The sequence below is a fragment of the Lates calcarifer genome, linkage group LG2 (genome assembly GCF_001640805.2).
Source record: "Lates calcarifer isolate ASB-BC8 linkage group LG2, TLL_Latcal_v3, whole genome shotgun sequence".
Taxonomy (NCBI): Eukaryota; Metazoa; Chordata; class Actinopteri; family Centropomidae; genus Lates; species Lates calcarifer.
Window position 1 is genome coordinate 21100829 of NC_066834.1, and position 15687 is coordinate 21116515.

At 41.9% G+C, this 15687-nt stretch overlaps 2 protein-coding genes across 2 annotated transcripts in view; one reads left to right on the forward strand and one right to left on the reverse strand.

Moving 5' to 3' along the window:
• Positions 1-3636, reverse strand: part of garre1 (granule associated Rac and RHOG effector 1) — a 34167-nt gene extending 30531 nt beyond the window's left edge. Inside the window, 1 exon segment of the mRNA XM_018666714.2 lies at positions 3561-3636. The gene's annotated coding sequence lies outside the window, so the exon portion shown is untranslated.
• Positions 3637-5455: 1819 nt separating this feature from the next.
• On the forward strand, positions 5456-12307 carry gpib (glucose-6-phosphate isomerase b). The gene is made up of 18 exons (XM_018667001.2): positions 5456-5646; positions 5942-6032; positions 6291-6359; positions 6625-6744; positions 6870-6953; positions 7045-7191; positions 7562-7633; positions 7729-7773; positions 7867-7920; positions 8511-8571; positions 9187-9230; positions 9371-9523; positions 9620-9749; positions 9936-10012; positions 10697-10825; positions 11150-11225; positions 11527-11593; positions 11829-12307. Exons 1-18 carry the CDS (start codon positions 5528-5530, stop codon positions 11950-11952), a joined length of 1662 nt encoding a protein of 553 aa, XP_018522517.1. The 5' UTR covers positions 5456-5527; the 3' UTR covers positions 11953-12307.
• The last annotated feature ends 3380 nt before the right edge of the window (positions 12308-15687 follow it).

Below are 15687 nucleotides of genomic sequence, written 5' to 3' on the forward strand. Positions count from 1 at the left end.
TGATTTAGGTGTACAAAATAAGCTCTGCTAACCAAGCAGTGGATGAAACAGTGGTGGGCTAGATGTTGAGATCAAACAACTCCTGTTAGATAAAATGCATACCCCCACCTCCTGCCACACACCAGTGCAAATAATGTTGTTAGTTTTGTGCATCCAAATGAAATTCCTGTCACACAATACAAACTCAAAACACACAAGCCTGCATTTCTGTGATGCATGGTACGCCACATACGTTTAGTATCTAATACAATGACTGTACTGCATCCAAATCATCCTATGCTTGTAACTCATAGTCCAGAAGTGGACAACATAGCCTAACTATAACAGAGCGATATTTTTTATGGGCAGCATCTGGGTCCAATTTGTTATACATTTTGTAAAGCAGAGATACACTCCACCAGAGCTGAATTTATTCAAAATGATTCATCCAATCCTCTTCCCATTTTTATCAAGAGTCCGTTTTTCCACATTTACTAGATTGTAACAGCCTGTACCTTTGCAAAGTATCATACACACTGGCTTTGTTATTAATACAAATGAAACACAATGGTTTACAGTGAACAGACCACTTGACTGGACTTTATTCAGTTACTACCATGCTGTATGTGCCCTGCCATGACTTTATGTGGCAGGGAAGTATACCACAGTATGAAAAATCCCTGACATACACTAATTTAAATATAACCAAGACATAACTAACTAAGAATATCCCTGTAGGGAAGTGCTCATGTAAGCTCCAAATGTAAGGTAACATTTGGATTCCTTCCTGTAACACCTGTTATTCCTATGACACCATCTTGAGGAAGACAGCTTTGTCAAAATCTCATACGTCAGAGATAAGACAGCTCATGGTTGCACATTTTAAAGAGAACAAAATGCAAAAACTAGAAAGTTAAAATCAATACACAAAATGTTAAAAATCCCTTGCAGGTTCTAACAATACAATGGCCTGGGTTAACATGTCCATTCCCCCAGTAGTAACTGCTGTGTGACATCTGAATAATCTAAATTTGTCCAGCATGAGAAACACTAGAAAGCTCTTTTGTTGAAGGAAATATCATTCAGATCTGTGGAGACAGTGTCAGTAAAGCACAAGCCTGCACTCCACCCGAGGCAAGCGCAAACAGTAATCTTGTGACTGTAAGTCGACTTCCTCACACATGCATCCGGATTCAATGTTAGACTAAAGAAAAGTGTTACCCGTGGTCATATCACATGTTGACAAATACTGACAATAAGAAGAAGGGAAGAAAAACAACTGGAGCCTTAGTGCGAGTCCACAACTGTGATGACCATTCAGGCACAGAGTTGAATAAGCTTTTGAAGAGAATGAGTTTAAACAGAGGCAGGAATTTTGCAGGAGTGCTGCATGTATTTCCATAGTGACACAGCTGTGGCAGATGTCAACACATAGGTTTAGGGCTGTCTCAGTGAAAGCTGCATGAGCCCACAAAACTCTCAACAACAGGAAGGCAATGACCTTAAAATGAATGCCTGTTTCTAAGGCTGAAAAATGCCACTTGATTCAGATTTGAATATCAGTCAAAACTGTACTAGGCCCCAATTCAACATCATCAACACACAAACTGTCCTAAAATTAAAACCATCACAAACAACTTCCTGTATCATTTCATCAAACCTTTTACTGTAATATTTCCCAATGCTGTTGCTATACAAGGTAACAAAAACAAATACATCTCTTCCACCATATTAGAATAATAGTATTATGGTCAACAAAGCCTTCAGCAAACGTTGCAGCCCTGGATAATCAGAGCACAGACAACCTCAATTACTGAATGTGACCATTGTGCTATATGTCCAAATCCTATGGGAAACTAAATGGTCGCTTCAACTTTAATTTCTTCACGCCGACGACCAAAACAGGAAACACATTCCACATGATGTCAAAAGACAGATCCCTGGCTAGACTGTAGATGCCTACACCCCTCGCGAGAAGTGGGGCAACGTTATTTATTAATGCATTTCCAGATATCTCTCCTCTGTACTGAGGAGACTATATAAAGCCACCTTACCAACATCACTGTGGTTGTGTAAAATACAGTTGTTGTGTTCGCCGTTTGTGTGGTTCTTCACAATTTATAATCTATAGAAATTGATGAACAGTTGCTAGATCATCTGGTTCATAAACCAAGCACGCAGTCACCTACGTCTGCCTGTGTGAAATGCACCGGAGGGTAATATTACAACACCTCAGTGGCAGTTGTGCTGCTCTCTATACATTATCAAACACAGCACAAATGCACTACTCTCGCGCGATAGGCTATCACAATGCAACAGCCAAACAGTGGTAGCTACTTCGTATTGCAACTTCAAACCAGCCAAAAAAATAACTATTAGGTTAGTTTTGTACTTGTTGTGGGGATTATTTCAAAATCCGATCACTATTTAGCAGGAAGGTGTAACAGAATACCCGCAGGCGCAGTTAGCCGGTTTCACCGAAACTCTCTGGGATGACATGGCCCATGTCATGGGAACATTATGTCGCAGCTATTAATACGGCCTTTTAATGCCCTAAATGCAATGTCGCCGGAAAGGCTTCCGCGGCATTCCGTGCACCGATACGCCAAATGTTAGAAAAGCGAGTGACACGAAGACGCCACAGCCTACAGAGACGCGAGATACCCGGTATCCCGGGTCCGCTGCGCTCCCGACTTTGACACTCGCCTACCGGGTACACAGAACCAGACACTGGCTTGTTAGCTAGCACGCTAGTGCACTTTCCCTGAAGCTTACCAAGGCTGTCAGTCTAACCACAGCCATGAGTTACACCGCCACATGAGCTGTAAATTACGTCTTTGTCGTCCGTGTATCTAACGTTAACCTACTGCTCCATTTTAGTGGGGTAGCGATTACAGACTGCAGCGCATAACTTAAAACCAAGAACGCCCAGGTCCGTTATCGGACGTGCAGCCAAACCAGGTCGCTGCAAACGTTAGGGTTCATCAGCATATTCCCCTGTCTTACGTGCTCTACCACGGCTGCCCGCTGCCAAGTCATGGATCAAATCTGAAGCATCGCCCACCGATACAAACGAGTGACGGTGGAAACAGAAATAACCGATACCGCCAATTGCTCCGTCTTCGCTAGCTTAGACGGATGCGCTTCATCACCAGACATCAAATGGAGTCTGAATATCAAAATATGAACGCGTAGTAGCACAAAAATATCACATGCATTTACACTGCTCTCTGAAAACATGTGTACAATTGTCAATAGGGGTCTAAGCTTTCAATTGTGCAGGAAAACGGCAATAACCATGTCAAAGTGAGGTACGTCCGATAATGGACGCATTAGTGTTTCATGGGTTCCAGGCAGGCTAGCTACGTAGCTGAGATCGCTAACGTTAGCAACCCAGCTAGCTCTCTGCGACACGATTGTAAGCGCTGGCAGAAAGCACAAGCTAATGTGAGCGGCCCAGTGGTTCTCCAATACAGGCCAACATCAGTCGGTGTCACCGTAACCACGAGGAAACCGGACAGTTTCAGTAAAACACAAGCAAAATTATTTGTACATGTTAAGTTAATCACCGCATCGCTCACCAGCTTTAGGCATCCACCCTCTTGACAGCGAATCCCCTGTCTGTGTGATCACCGTCAAGAGCACGTTAGATAAAACAAACACTTCCGGTACAACTTTCACAATAAAACTCTCAGGGAGAAACACAAACCGCATTTTTGAGTAAAAACCCCAGCTCCAAAAATGTATGTGCCAGCTGGGGTTTTACACCTGGTCTTAAATAACATGACTTCATATTTCCATTTTGTTTCTTTAAATAACTGCCAAATTCAATGGCGTACGTGCAATAAAAGACATCACGAAATAGTTTTGGGATTAGTCGGGCACAATTCTAATTCAAGTGGAAGTGGAATCCATAAATATATCCAAGTTATTTTTATTGTAAATGGTTACCAAATGGAATAAGTATTTTGTAATAATGTGACCAAAACAAAACTATTACAACACATAGGCTAAGTGTGATTCTGCTGTAGATGTTATCAAAAAAAATACTGTGATCCGTTTACTTAATGATTAACACGATAACAAATGAAAAATAGATAAGTGCTTATGAATTTATTTATTCCTGCTTTCATTAAAGTCTTATGTGCCATGAATACATATGGGTAGTTTTAAATTATAATGATCAGCCCAACTGACTGATTTCTTTTGTTGAAGACTTCGACAATATTATCCCCACTATTTATATTGTTATAACTCCCGAACCACACACAAATTTAGACAAAATGAAGGGGTGTGGGAGTTATTCACAGTCCCCTCAGTGAGTAGCTTGCCCGTGCTACAGCCTAAGGTTTTCTCGCCCTCTACTGTGTGAGAAAGAATACTGCATCCTGTACTCCATAATCTAAAACACGGTCACTTGGGGGCGTTGAAGTGCACAAATCGATGAATGCACAAATGGACGGATGCGAGCATCACCCATCCTTTGGCCTGTGATACTGAAAAGTTTGCTAGTTCTGGTCTACATAAAGACCAGGATGCTTTTAGAAGAAGAAAGAAACATCTTACACTTACTTTTAGACATAGTCATGGTAGAATGACACTGCAGTACTTTTGAAAGGGGTTTCAACTTCTGTGTTTAAATATTGAAAGGTACATCTGCCCTGGCTTTTAGGTAACTTGACTTCATCAGGGTGTGGCTTTACATAAAATATGATGTGCATAAAACAGCAAGTAGGCATCACTGTTTTCAATGTCCAGATTTTTGTCTGGAGTTCAATAGTATGGTATAGAAGTATGCATATTGTTAATATCTAATGCATTTTCTTATTCTTCTTCCCTTTTGTGTGTTTGGTTAGATCACAATGAAAACACTAACAGACTATAGATAGTAATAACTGTCAAAAAATGAATGTTATTGTAACAGTAACAAATAAATTGCAGGAAACAGCTTGACGATAATACTCAATAGCACAGCACAAGTGGCTGTATGTGGATGGCAGGATGTAATATTATTTATTAAACATAAGAGGATGTGAAAAGCTCAGCTTGCACAATTAAAAGTTAAAAGGTTATTTAACAGAAAACTGATACCACAAAGAGATGATTTGAATGAAAAACTACTTATCTCATATCTTGTTACTATGGTCGGAGAGTTGTTGCTGAGAGTCTCTTTTGCAACTTCAGTACACTATCATCCATAGTGTACATGTCCCACTGTATTTCAGGGGGATTTGCAATGACTGCAAATGACCTACAGTCCAGTCTACACTGTCTGTACTGTCTGCTGATTTGAACGGCATATTGAGTTACATGCCACTGTGTGTTGCTGTGCTTGTGAAGCTCTCCTGCCACCATGCACTGTAACCCCTGCAGGAGAGTGTGGAGGTGTGACAAGCACGAGCCCTGCGTATGATGTGTCTCTTGTAGGAGGGGCAAATGTTTGATCTGAACTGGACGCCCTTCAAAAAGCTTTCCCACTGACCTGCTCAGTCCCACTCAGCCAGGCTAGTTGAGCACAGCGGAGCACAGCAAGCCCTCTCTGGACAGCATGGGACTCACACAGGACCCCAACTTCCAAAAGCTGCAGGACTGGTACACAGCCCATGCCCTGAACCTCAACATTAGGCACATGTTTGAGGCAGACAAGGAGAGATTCAACAAGCTCAGGTAGAAATCCTACTGAGATATTTAAACTGTGTAAAATGCAGTACAACTAAACAGGATGTGGATGTGTATCTATGTAAATGGGTTCTATTATTAGTATGAGTTTGCCAATTCTATATTCTGTTGGCAGACAAGTTCACATGACAGTATTCATTATACAACTTATTACATAATGGTCAAACCTAAATGTCAAACCACCACTCGACCACAGAATCACACTGTTCATTTGATTATCGTATTTTTATTTAGTCAGGAAATCTTCTCTTCCCATCACTGATGTCTTTTTGTGTTTGGACAGCCTCACACTGAAAACTGAGGATGGAGACATTCTGCTGGATTACTCCAAGAACCTCATCACAGATGAAGTCATGAAGATGCTGGTTGATCTGGTAAGTTCATGTTCATCTTAGTTTATCCACAGCTTTTCAAATGTCACTGAAGTAATCAGGAAGTCTAATTCATCTGATTCATGACTTCATCTCAAGTCCAGTTCTGTTTATGTAGACAAAAACTCTTAATTTGATGGATGGGTCAGCAGTTTGAGAATAAGGATTTCATTTTTTGACACATGCTTGCTAAATATATATGCATACATCTTGGGTAAGGCTCTGGTGCTGTGAAGAAGTAATATTTATTGTCTTCCTCAGGCCAAGTCAAGAGGCATTGAAGCAGCCAGAGAGAAGATGTTCAAAGGAGATAAGATCAACTTCACTGAGGTGCTTAACATTCACCACATGTCTGCTTTAACTTGACTTATGGAGGTGTTTACCACTCTACATTAATCCTGGTGGGGTACAAAAAAGCACTGCCAAGACTGCATTTACACCACATGACATAAATCCTACAGATAAACTCGTTTTTTTTTTTAAGGAAATGAGCATCAAATGTAATGACTGTAACAGCTTAATAATCTTAAACTCCTTGATCACCGACAGAATAAGCTGCAAACAGTAAATGTGTTTTGTTGTGTTGCACATGAAGGGCCGTGCTGTGCTCCACGTGGCTCTGAGGAACCGCTCTAACACTCCCATCATGGTCGATGGCAAAGACGTGATGCCAGATGTCAACAAGGTTCTGGAGAAGATGAAGGGCTTCTGTCACGTGAGTCGGATACAGCACTGACTTCACTGCATTGCAGGTTACACATTCTATTTGAAGTGAGCAATCATGGTGATGACAGTTTAAATCCAGTTAACAGTTATGATGATGATTTATATCTGATGCAGAGAGTTCGCAGCGGGGAGTGGAAGGGCTACACAGGAAAGGCCATCACGGACGTTGTTAATGTCGGCATTGGAGGATCTGACCTTGTGAGTGCAACCTGTGGAAAGATGAATCATTCATGTACAGTATATATTGCAGCACCTTAAGAAGCCATCACGACTATTTCATTATTTTCAGGGCCCCCTGATGGTGACCGAGGCCCTGAAGCCTTACTCAAAGGATGGACCGCGTGTGTGGTTTGTGTCCAATATTGATGGAACGCACATCGCCAAAACCCTGGCACAGCTCAACGCTGAGACCACCCTCTTCATCGTCGCATCCAAGGTAGCTGATTTTTTACACAAAGTGGGTTTTTACACCTCACATCTGAAAGAAAAAGGCCTTCGAATTCAGATTTGTGTTTACACAGTTAGTTTGCATAAAATATGTCATGGCTTGACCAGCTGTAAATTTCCATTCAGGTAGATGAATCTGGTTGTGCTGCATGCCATGAGATGCTCTTCTCAGGCATTTTAGCCAGTGTTTAGTCAGCTGACATTCATGTCTGAATGTTTTTCATACCAGCCTTTCAGCTTTGGCAAGTCAATGCTATAATTCCCTTTTTTTCCTCACAAAACTCCAGCATAAATTCAGTTATATTGATAGAAGTACCTGGTTATCTATACATTGTGCCTACTTCAATGTCCTCTTACAGACATTCACCACCCAAGAAACCATTACCAACGCTGAGTCAGCTAAAGCATGGTTCCTTGAACATGCCAAAGATGTGAGTATGTGGTCTCAGAGGACAGCAAAGTAGATAGCAGGTCTTTATTTATATTCTTCATGTTCTATAAACATTTTCTCTGCATGTTTCAACAGAAAGCTGCTGTTGCAAAGCACTTTGTAGCCCTGTCCACAAATGGAGTAAGTCACAACACACTATCAGAGGCTGAACCTTCCCCTCTCTGCCCGGACATCTGATCCTAACTGTCCTGCTTTTCTCTGTCTCTCCCTCAGCCCAAAGTGAAGGACTTCGGCATTGACACAGAGAACATGTTTGAGTTCTGGGATGTGAGTGCTCTTTAAGCCTTAAAGCAGACCGTGTGCACCAGGTCCCGTCTTCATCCCCAGACTGTGATGGGGCTGTAGGCAGCAGCTATAAATAAAACAGACTTTTGACCTGTGAAGTAGGTGGGACGGACACTCTGGCCAGCAGCTGCTGGGAAATCAGAAGCCTCTCTCTTCAGACTCAGTTATTATTGGTAGCGACCTTCTCTCTTGCAGAGGTTACTGTAAAGGCTGGGTTGCATCAAAGGTCAGGGAGCTGAATTTAGTTACATTGTTGGTATTTAAAGGGTAACACCTATGATATGGCCTTTATGTCATAGAGAAAATGACTGCCAGTATTTTACATTCACATTAAATGTACAGAGCCCACAGTATTTTCTGTCCCTAGGAGAGAGAAAAAAACATCGGCCAAAGACAGGAGTCATGCAAAAGTGCTGCTATCAGTGAACTGCATGTTACTGGTTGTTAAAAATATAAATACTTTTGTTGTGTGCAAAGCTTATTTCTCTTCCATTAAAAACTCACATTTTGCAAATGAATTTTGTATGAGACATGGATATACTTTCAGTATTTTGTTTATTTTTCTCTTTTAGTGGGTTGGTGGTCGTTTCTCCCTGTGGTCTGCAATTGGAATGTCCATTGCCCTGCACATTGGTATGTACATTGAAAACATACATTTTGGCTTTTTTTTAATTTATTTATTTATTTATTTTTTATTTTTTGCAACAATGCAAAACACTGAGTTTGGTGCCTCCCAGTCACAGTATGTAAAAGACACAGAGGCAGACAGCAACACACACATCCATACTTCTAATATCAAAGATGCTAAAATGACATAACAAGGCTAAGAGTCTACAGCCATATCAGTGGCTTTGTGCAGTTGTACTTGGGCACAATCAAAATGCTCACGTTATATTATGTTTACCATATCCACCATCTTAGCATGCTATGATGCCAATGATGGTTCTAGATGAAAAGTCAAGGAAGCACCAAAGTTAATTTGAATTCATCTTCTGGGGACCATGAATGTCTGTGCAAAGTTTATGGCAACCCATTCAGTAGCTGTTGTGATATTTCAGTCTGGACTAAAGTGATAGATCAACCACCACTGCCATCCCTAGAGCCATGCTGTTGTTATGGATAAACATTACACACACAGTGGCCTTAGTAAATATACAGTTCCTTTGCTGATACAGGTGAAGAGACAACTGATAATCAATAGTTTATTCAGTCAGCTGACTTTTCTGTCTCCTCTCCTCTCCTCATCAGGTTTCGACAACTTTGAGAAGCTTCTTTCAGGAGCTCACTGGATGGTAGGTAAACCAGGATGAGATGATAACAGCTTCAGTTCCCCCCCTGCCACTCTAATGTAGTACATCCATTCATATGAGCCCTGCTGAAGAGAAGATACAGAATGCATGAATGCAAATTAGTATCCGTCCGTCCCCTGCAGGACAACCACTTCCGCACCGCTCCTCTGGATAAGAACGCTCCCGTCCTGCTGGCTCTGCTGGGCATCTGGTACATCAACTTCTTCCACGCTGAGACCCACGCCATGCTGCCCTACGACCAGTACATGCACCGCTTCACGGCCTACTTCCAACAGGTCTGCACCGACACCAAAGAAAAGATCAAGTATTATTTTAAATCAAAGAGAGAATGTGTGTGACAGATTTGATAATGTGATAATGTTTGTTAACAGGGCGACATGGAGTCCAATGGAAAGTACATCACTAACCATGGAGCACGTGTAAACTACCACACTGGCCCAATAGTCTGGGGAGAGCCAGGAACCAATGGACAGCATGCGTTCTACCAGCTCATCCACCAAGGTATCATCACCAAAGATCACTGCTCAATATCAGAATAATCTAGGTGATTCAGTCAGAGTACCTTGAAATATTCTAGTTTCTTTAATTCTGTCTTTACTGGTAGCATTGCTAGGTGTTAGCCTCACACTATGAGTCTGTGGGTCACTTAAATGTGTCATTAATGCAGTCTAATTGTGTTCAACTCAGGAACACGCATGGTGCCTTCTGACTTCCTGATCCCAGCTCAGTCCCAGCATCCCATCAGAGACAACCTGCACCACAAGGTATCACTGATGCTATCACAGAGATATCTATCTAAAACAGTTTGGGTACAGACCCGTAGTGTAGTCAAGAGTGCATACAGAGAATGCAAGATGTGCTGATATTTCTTATCTTCTTCAGTATACCCACTGAAATGCCTGACTATTGTGGTTTGCTAAATTTATGTCACTGATCTTCTTGTGACTTCAAAAGAATTTGGACCCCATAATTGTGAAAGAGTGATCTGAGCTACTGCTCCAGTGGTGTGGATTTAGTGCATGTGTATTAATTACCTGGAAAACCTGAGGAATACATAGTTTTGAGAGATCATCCATAAAGGTCACAGGTTCTTCCACCGCAAGAGCCAGCTGGAGTGAAAGACACTGAGCCTCTACGTGCTCTAAGAGCGCTGATCTCACTTCCGCCAGTACTCTACTTTTTGCTGACAGGTGTAACTGAATATGTATTCTTAGACTGATTCACAAAGGATTCAATAAAAAGGAAAATTACACTGTGACAATGTTAAAAATAAGTTTGAAAAAATATATGTTTTTGCATAACACACACAATGGCTAAGCAAATCTGAAAGGCAATATGTCAACACACTGTAACGTCATAGTAGAATATAGAAACTAGTGCCTTGCAAGAATGACATCTATACAGTGCACTGTACTGTATCTGAAGGTGTGTGTTTGATGCGGCTGCAGATCCTGCTGGCCAACTTCTTGGCCCAGACAGAAGCTCTGATGAAGGGTAAGACCACAGAGGAGGCCAGGAAGGAGCTGGAGGCCAGCGGCCTGAGTGGAGAAGCTCTGGAGAAAATCCTGCCTCACAAAGTAAGTCAAATGAAGAGAACACGACTTTACATGACTCACTTAGAGAGAACGAACACCACATGTTTAGCAAGTTTTCGTAACAATTACAACAAACCTAAACCTGGACTTGAGAAATGGTGGTCATCTCATGTTACTTGTACAAAACAAATCACGCTTGGCATGAGGAAGTGCAGCCAGAGGACCATGCTGAGATCGGAGAAGGAGGTAGTGCCCTCCAGTGACTATGAATAAACACAGCAATTCCAACTTTATTAAGAGCATTTGTGATGACGGTGTGCTCAAATAATCTGTGCACAATGAAACATTTCACCTTGTTCAACACAGGTATTCCAAGGAAACAGACCAACTAACTCAATCATCTTCAAGAAACTGACACCTTACACACTTGGAGCACTTATAGGTGAGAACAAACACCTTTTGTTTGCTTTTTTTATGACTCGCAGCCACTGATATTGAGATCAAGTCTGTAAAAGAAAAAGTCAAGTAGTACTGTTATCACTGTAGTAGCACTGACTGTAAAAGTAGTGACAACAATGACCCCACATCAGGAAACTCCAGGACAGTGAGGTGAGAGAACAGGTTATGTGGTGTGCAGCTCCATTGTGTTACCTCAGAAATCCCATTTAATTTACAATACAACTTAAACCTCTCTGTAGTAATATTTTTTGTTGCAATATTAATTATTCTGTCTTATTTTATAGCAATGTATGAGCACAAGATCTTCATCCAGGGTGTAATGTGGGAGATCAACAGTTTTGACCAGTGGGGGTGAGTCACTTTTTACCACTACTTCTATTGAGTATCTTTCTCTCCCCTCTCCTTTGTCAGAAAATGTGGAATAAAAAAACATGACCTACGACCAACAAATTGATTCAAAAACTCATAGTGTTAATGTGGTTGTTTCTGAATATACCCCTCATATGCTCTTCAAGCATCCACCTCACTGAACCTGTCCTCTCTCCTCTGTTTGCGTCTGCTCTCCTTCCCCCTCCGCACTATCAAGGGTTGAGCTGGGCAAACAGCTCGCTAAGAAGATCGAGCCCGAGCTCAAGGACGCCGCAGAGGTCCACTCCCACGACTCCTCCACCAACGGACTCATCAATTTCCTTAAGAAGAACTTTGCCTGAGCTGGGTCGCCCCGACGGACGACTTCCACTTTACTCCACAACACTATCCGTCTCCGTCAGCTCATGAGCTGCATGAGCAGAGAGACTCGCAGAGGCAGCTGGTCACTCCCACGCAGTCGAGCTGAAGCACTCTGTGTGTTTGTACTCTCATTATGAATATCGTGACTGTCTACAGTGCTGTCTTTTCTATGTTTGTCTACAGTGCTGTCTTTTCTATGTTTGTTACAGTAGTTTACCACTGTGAGGGAAAAGCTTTTTGTATTAGAGTGCCATGGAAGGCAGAGAGAAACATGTCTCTCCACTGTCACAAGAAATGTAGGGTCTGGAATAAATATCTTAATACAGTTTACTCTCACACTGTGTCTAATGTGGAAAATCAGTCACATAACTGTACACAAACACAGCAGCGGCTCAGTGTCTTCCTGTATACAAATGTGTGTAACAAATAGACCCGCTAAAACATTCATTCTCTCACACCAGTGAGCTTGTTTGAGTAAAGTGTCACTAGATGGCATCAGAGGACCAGATTTATTTACTGGGAGCATATCAACCACCCAGTAATCTACCATTTATTCAGTGGAACAAAGGGTCAAAGGTCAGTCCATCTGCACTGTTCCTCCCCACAAATCCCCAGACTCTAAAGCATCCATTTAGAGAGAAAAACAAACAGCTGGACCAAACAGCATCTGGACTACACGCCAGTCCTCACTGGCACTGCGGTTAAACATTATTATTAAACTGAATTTACTGAATGTTTCAGTATCGTGCGCCAAACTTTGCCTGTGAATTTCTCCCAGAAACATAAAAGCACATACAGTAATGGTATGAGAGACAAGAGATCACACAATACACCATGTGATGCCATTAACTACAGTGCACTAAACGAGACTGGCTTAAAATATATTTCACCGTCTTTTACTCTCCTCAGATGCACTGCTGGGTACAATTTCAGAGTGTGCATGAGGACAAACAGAAAGTTAAAAAAAATCCTAGACCCCAGACACTGCTGGGTTTTCAATGCTGTTGCCAGGCAACAATACTTTACTTCAAATCTAACTTGTTCTTTTTTATCTGCGGCTCTGAAACTAGATAGTTTGACTGAGGATAGAAACCCTCCTCACTGTCAATTTCAGAATGTTGCAAATTATTAGTAGAACCATCCAAAAGATTAAAAAAAATCTCCTCTACAGACTTTTTATAATTCCAGTGAATTTGCCACTTTTTTGCAAGTTATATCACATCCCTGAATCGAGCCCAGCTATAGACTGTCAGCTGAGTCATAGATACACACCTACAACTGTTTGATATGAACAACTTCTGAGTTATGACTCTGCTCCTCTATTTAAACCAAGTGCGTGATATTGAAATAAACAAGCAGCAAGTCAGCATGAGGAAATAAGTGATTAGGACGTGACTTGGTTCATCGGAAAGCCAAATCAAATAACAGCATGAAAGGCTCTGTGTGCGTTCCTGAGATGTTTGTTGAACAATACCCTCACATTCCACTTCATGCTTTATTGGTTGGGCCTGTCAGTCTTTTTTTTTTTTTTTTTTTTGCTCCTACAGTTTGTTAAAGAGCTGCCCCCTGGCTCGATCAGGGTCCCAACCTGCCCCAGTGTGGTGGTTGCCATGGTGACATCACCCCCCGCCACTTTTCGACTGCGCAGTCCCAAGTTCATGGCGGTGTCAGACAGCAGGGTCAGAGCAGGGTTTTCTGACTAACTATACACCTTGTTGTTTGGATAAGATCCTCTTAAATGCATGTTTTTTTGTTTTTTTTTTCTCCACACATTTGCATTCATCATGAGCCGCAGTGCTGGAAGCAGTTTGAGGGTCAGCATCCTCGCATGTAAACAAGCTCGGAAACTCGGCCTCAGAGGGGAAGAGCAGCCTGCAGGTCTGCAGCCAGTTTGAATTCTCGCTGGAACTTCACTGGAATGCTTTTAATGTGCATGATTTCAACTATCGCCCCCCAACCCACCCCTCCAAGGAACTTTCAGGGGACTCATTCTCTTGGGCTAAACACATGACCCACCACCACCACCACCACCACACACAACACACAACATACTCACACCACATTTCCCAATATCAAACACTGGATGGGCCTTCTCGAGTTCCCAGTTTTCAGTCTGAGGCTGCCATTGACAGCAGTGACACAGAAACCCTGCTGGCTGTAAAAAAAAAAAAAAAAAAAAACAGCCACTAAGTCAAGCACAGCTTCATTTTTCCCACGACTACTGGAGTTATATAAAGATTAACTTAAGTACGTGGGCAGAGCCCGTCACACTGCAGCATAGGAAGCCAGTAGTGCTCTCCCACGAGGCCGCAGGAGGCTCCAGCTGACCCTTTGCTGCTCAGGCTCCGTGCCCCCACCCCCACCCCCACCCCCAAGATCCCCATTAGCTGCATCCATCCTTAAACACATTGTTGTTGGGGTCCATATGGATAACATAACACACCAAACTCTCTAGCACATTATAGTTCCCAAGTTAATGCACATCTACGTGACCATCTGGTAAAGAGAAAATCACGGCTCTCGCTTCTTTAAGAAGCAACTTCCAAAATATTCTTCAGCAAGAAAAACACTGTATTTTTATGATCACATGAGAACATTTGCAGACTTCATACAGCATCTGAATCATCTTTCTGTGATGGCCCCGACCTCACACAACGGTCAGAGGTTTCTTTTAGCGGTTCATTTTCGCCAAACTACCAGACAGCTGGGATTGTTTGTCCTCCAGGGACAGTTCTAGGTCAGTTATCTGGTTATCTGTGTGGGTTTTTGAATACTGAGCACCCATTGTAAGATTTATTTATTTATTTTTTGTCTTCACTGCTTCTCCTGAATCCAGAAGTACAGATATATTCATCATCCGACATCCGACTCTTATTCAGCATCACAATGCTAGAGATTAAAAAAAACAAAAAAACTCCCACACTGATTTCAGCCTGTGTTGGTCTTCTGCTGATACAAATATATCGTAACGTTCAGAGTGACAGTGACAGTTGGTATCTGGCATTTTTCAAATCAAGGCTGTTTCTGACTGTGATTTATTTGATTGCCAGCAGGGACGATTGTTTTTTTTTTTTTTATAACCAGCAATAGATTAAAAAAAAAACTTTTTTTTTTTTACCCTCACAGCTGTTTAAGGCTGTTTGGAAGTGACTCAGTTCAGCGTTAATGAAAAAAGGTTTTTGTTTCCAAGAGCAGTAGAACACTTCATTCCATCTTCTGAAAAAGTGAATTACTTGCCTGTTCTCTTTCTGTTAACAAAAAATAGATGACTGGTGTAGTCTATTAAAGCAGCTGAACAGTCTATTTTGGGTGAAAAACAGCTTCAGTTCAGCGACATAAATAACCATACAGTAGCAACTGAACCACATACTGCTATACTTCAGTCATGAAGGGGAACACTTGAGAATTTCTTTATGTAAATATTGCTATTTCCATAAAGCTGGGAGGCTCACAAGGAAATCGAAGCAGCAGAGGTGGAGACATCTGGATTATTACACTTTTTGTAACTGCCACTGAGACGTCACCCTACACAATGAAGGTAAACAGAAAGTTTGTTTCTGGGCGTGCCACATCAAAGTGTCCTTAAAGGTGTGGTGGAGCGCTACTGCATATATGAAAAAGTTGTATGAAGCCTTTTGTGGCTTCACAGCACATAGTCTGATGAATTTCCTCAAGTGATGTCACTTGAGTCAGTTTTGGTTGGGACTTAAACAACA

Coding starts and splice junctions, on each gene's coding strand:
- gpib (XM_018667001.2), top strand. CDS start 5,528: ATGGGACTCACACAGGACCCCAACTTCCAAAAGCTGCAGGACTGGTAC. Junction 7,192..7,561: donor TCTTCATCGTCGCATCCAAG/GTAGCTGATTTT, acceptor GTCCTCTTACAG/ACATTCACCACCCAAGAAAC. Junction 8,572..9,186: donor GTCCATTGCCCTGCACATTG/GTATGTACATTG, acceptor TCTCCTCATCAG/GTTTCGACAACTTTGAGAAG.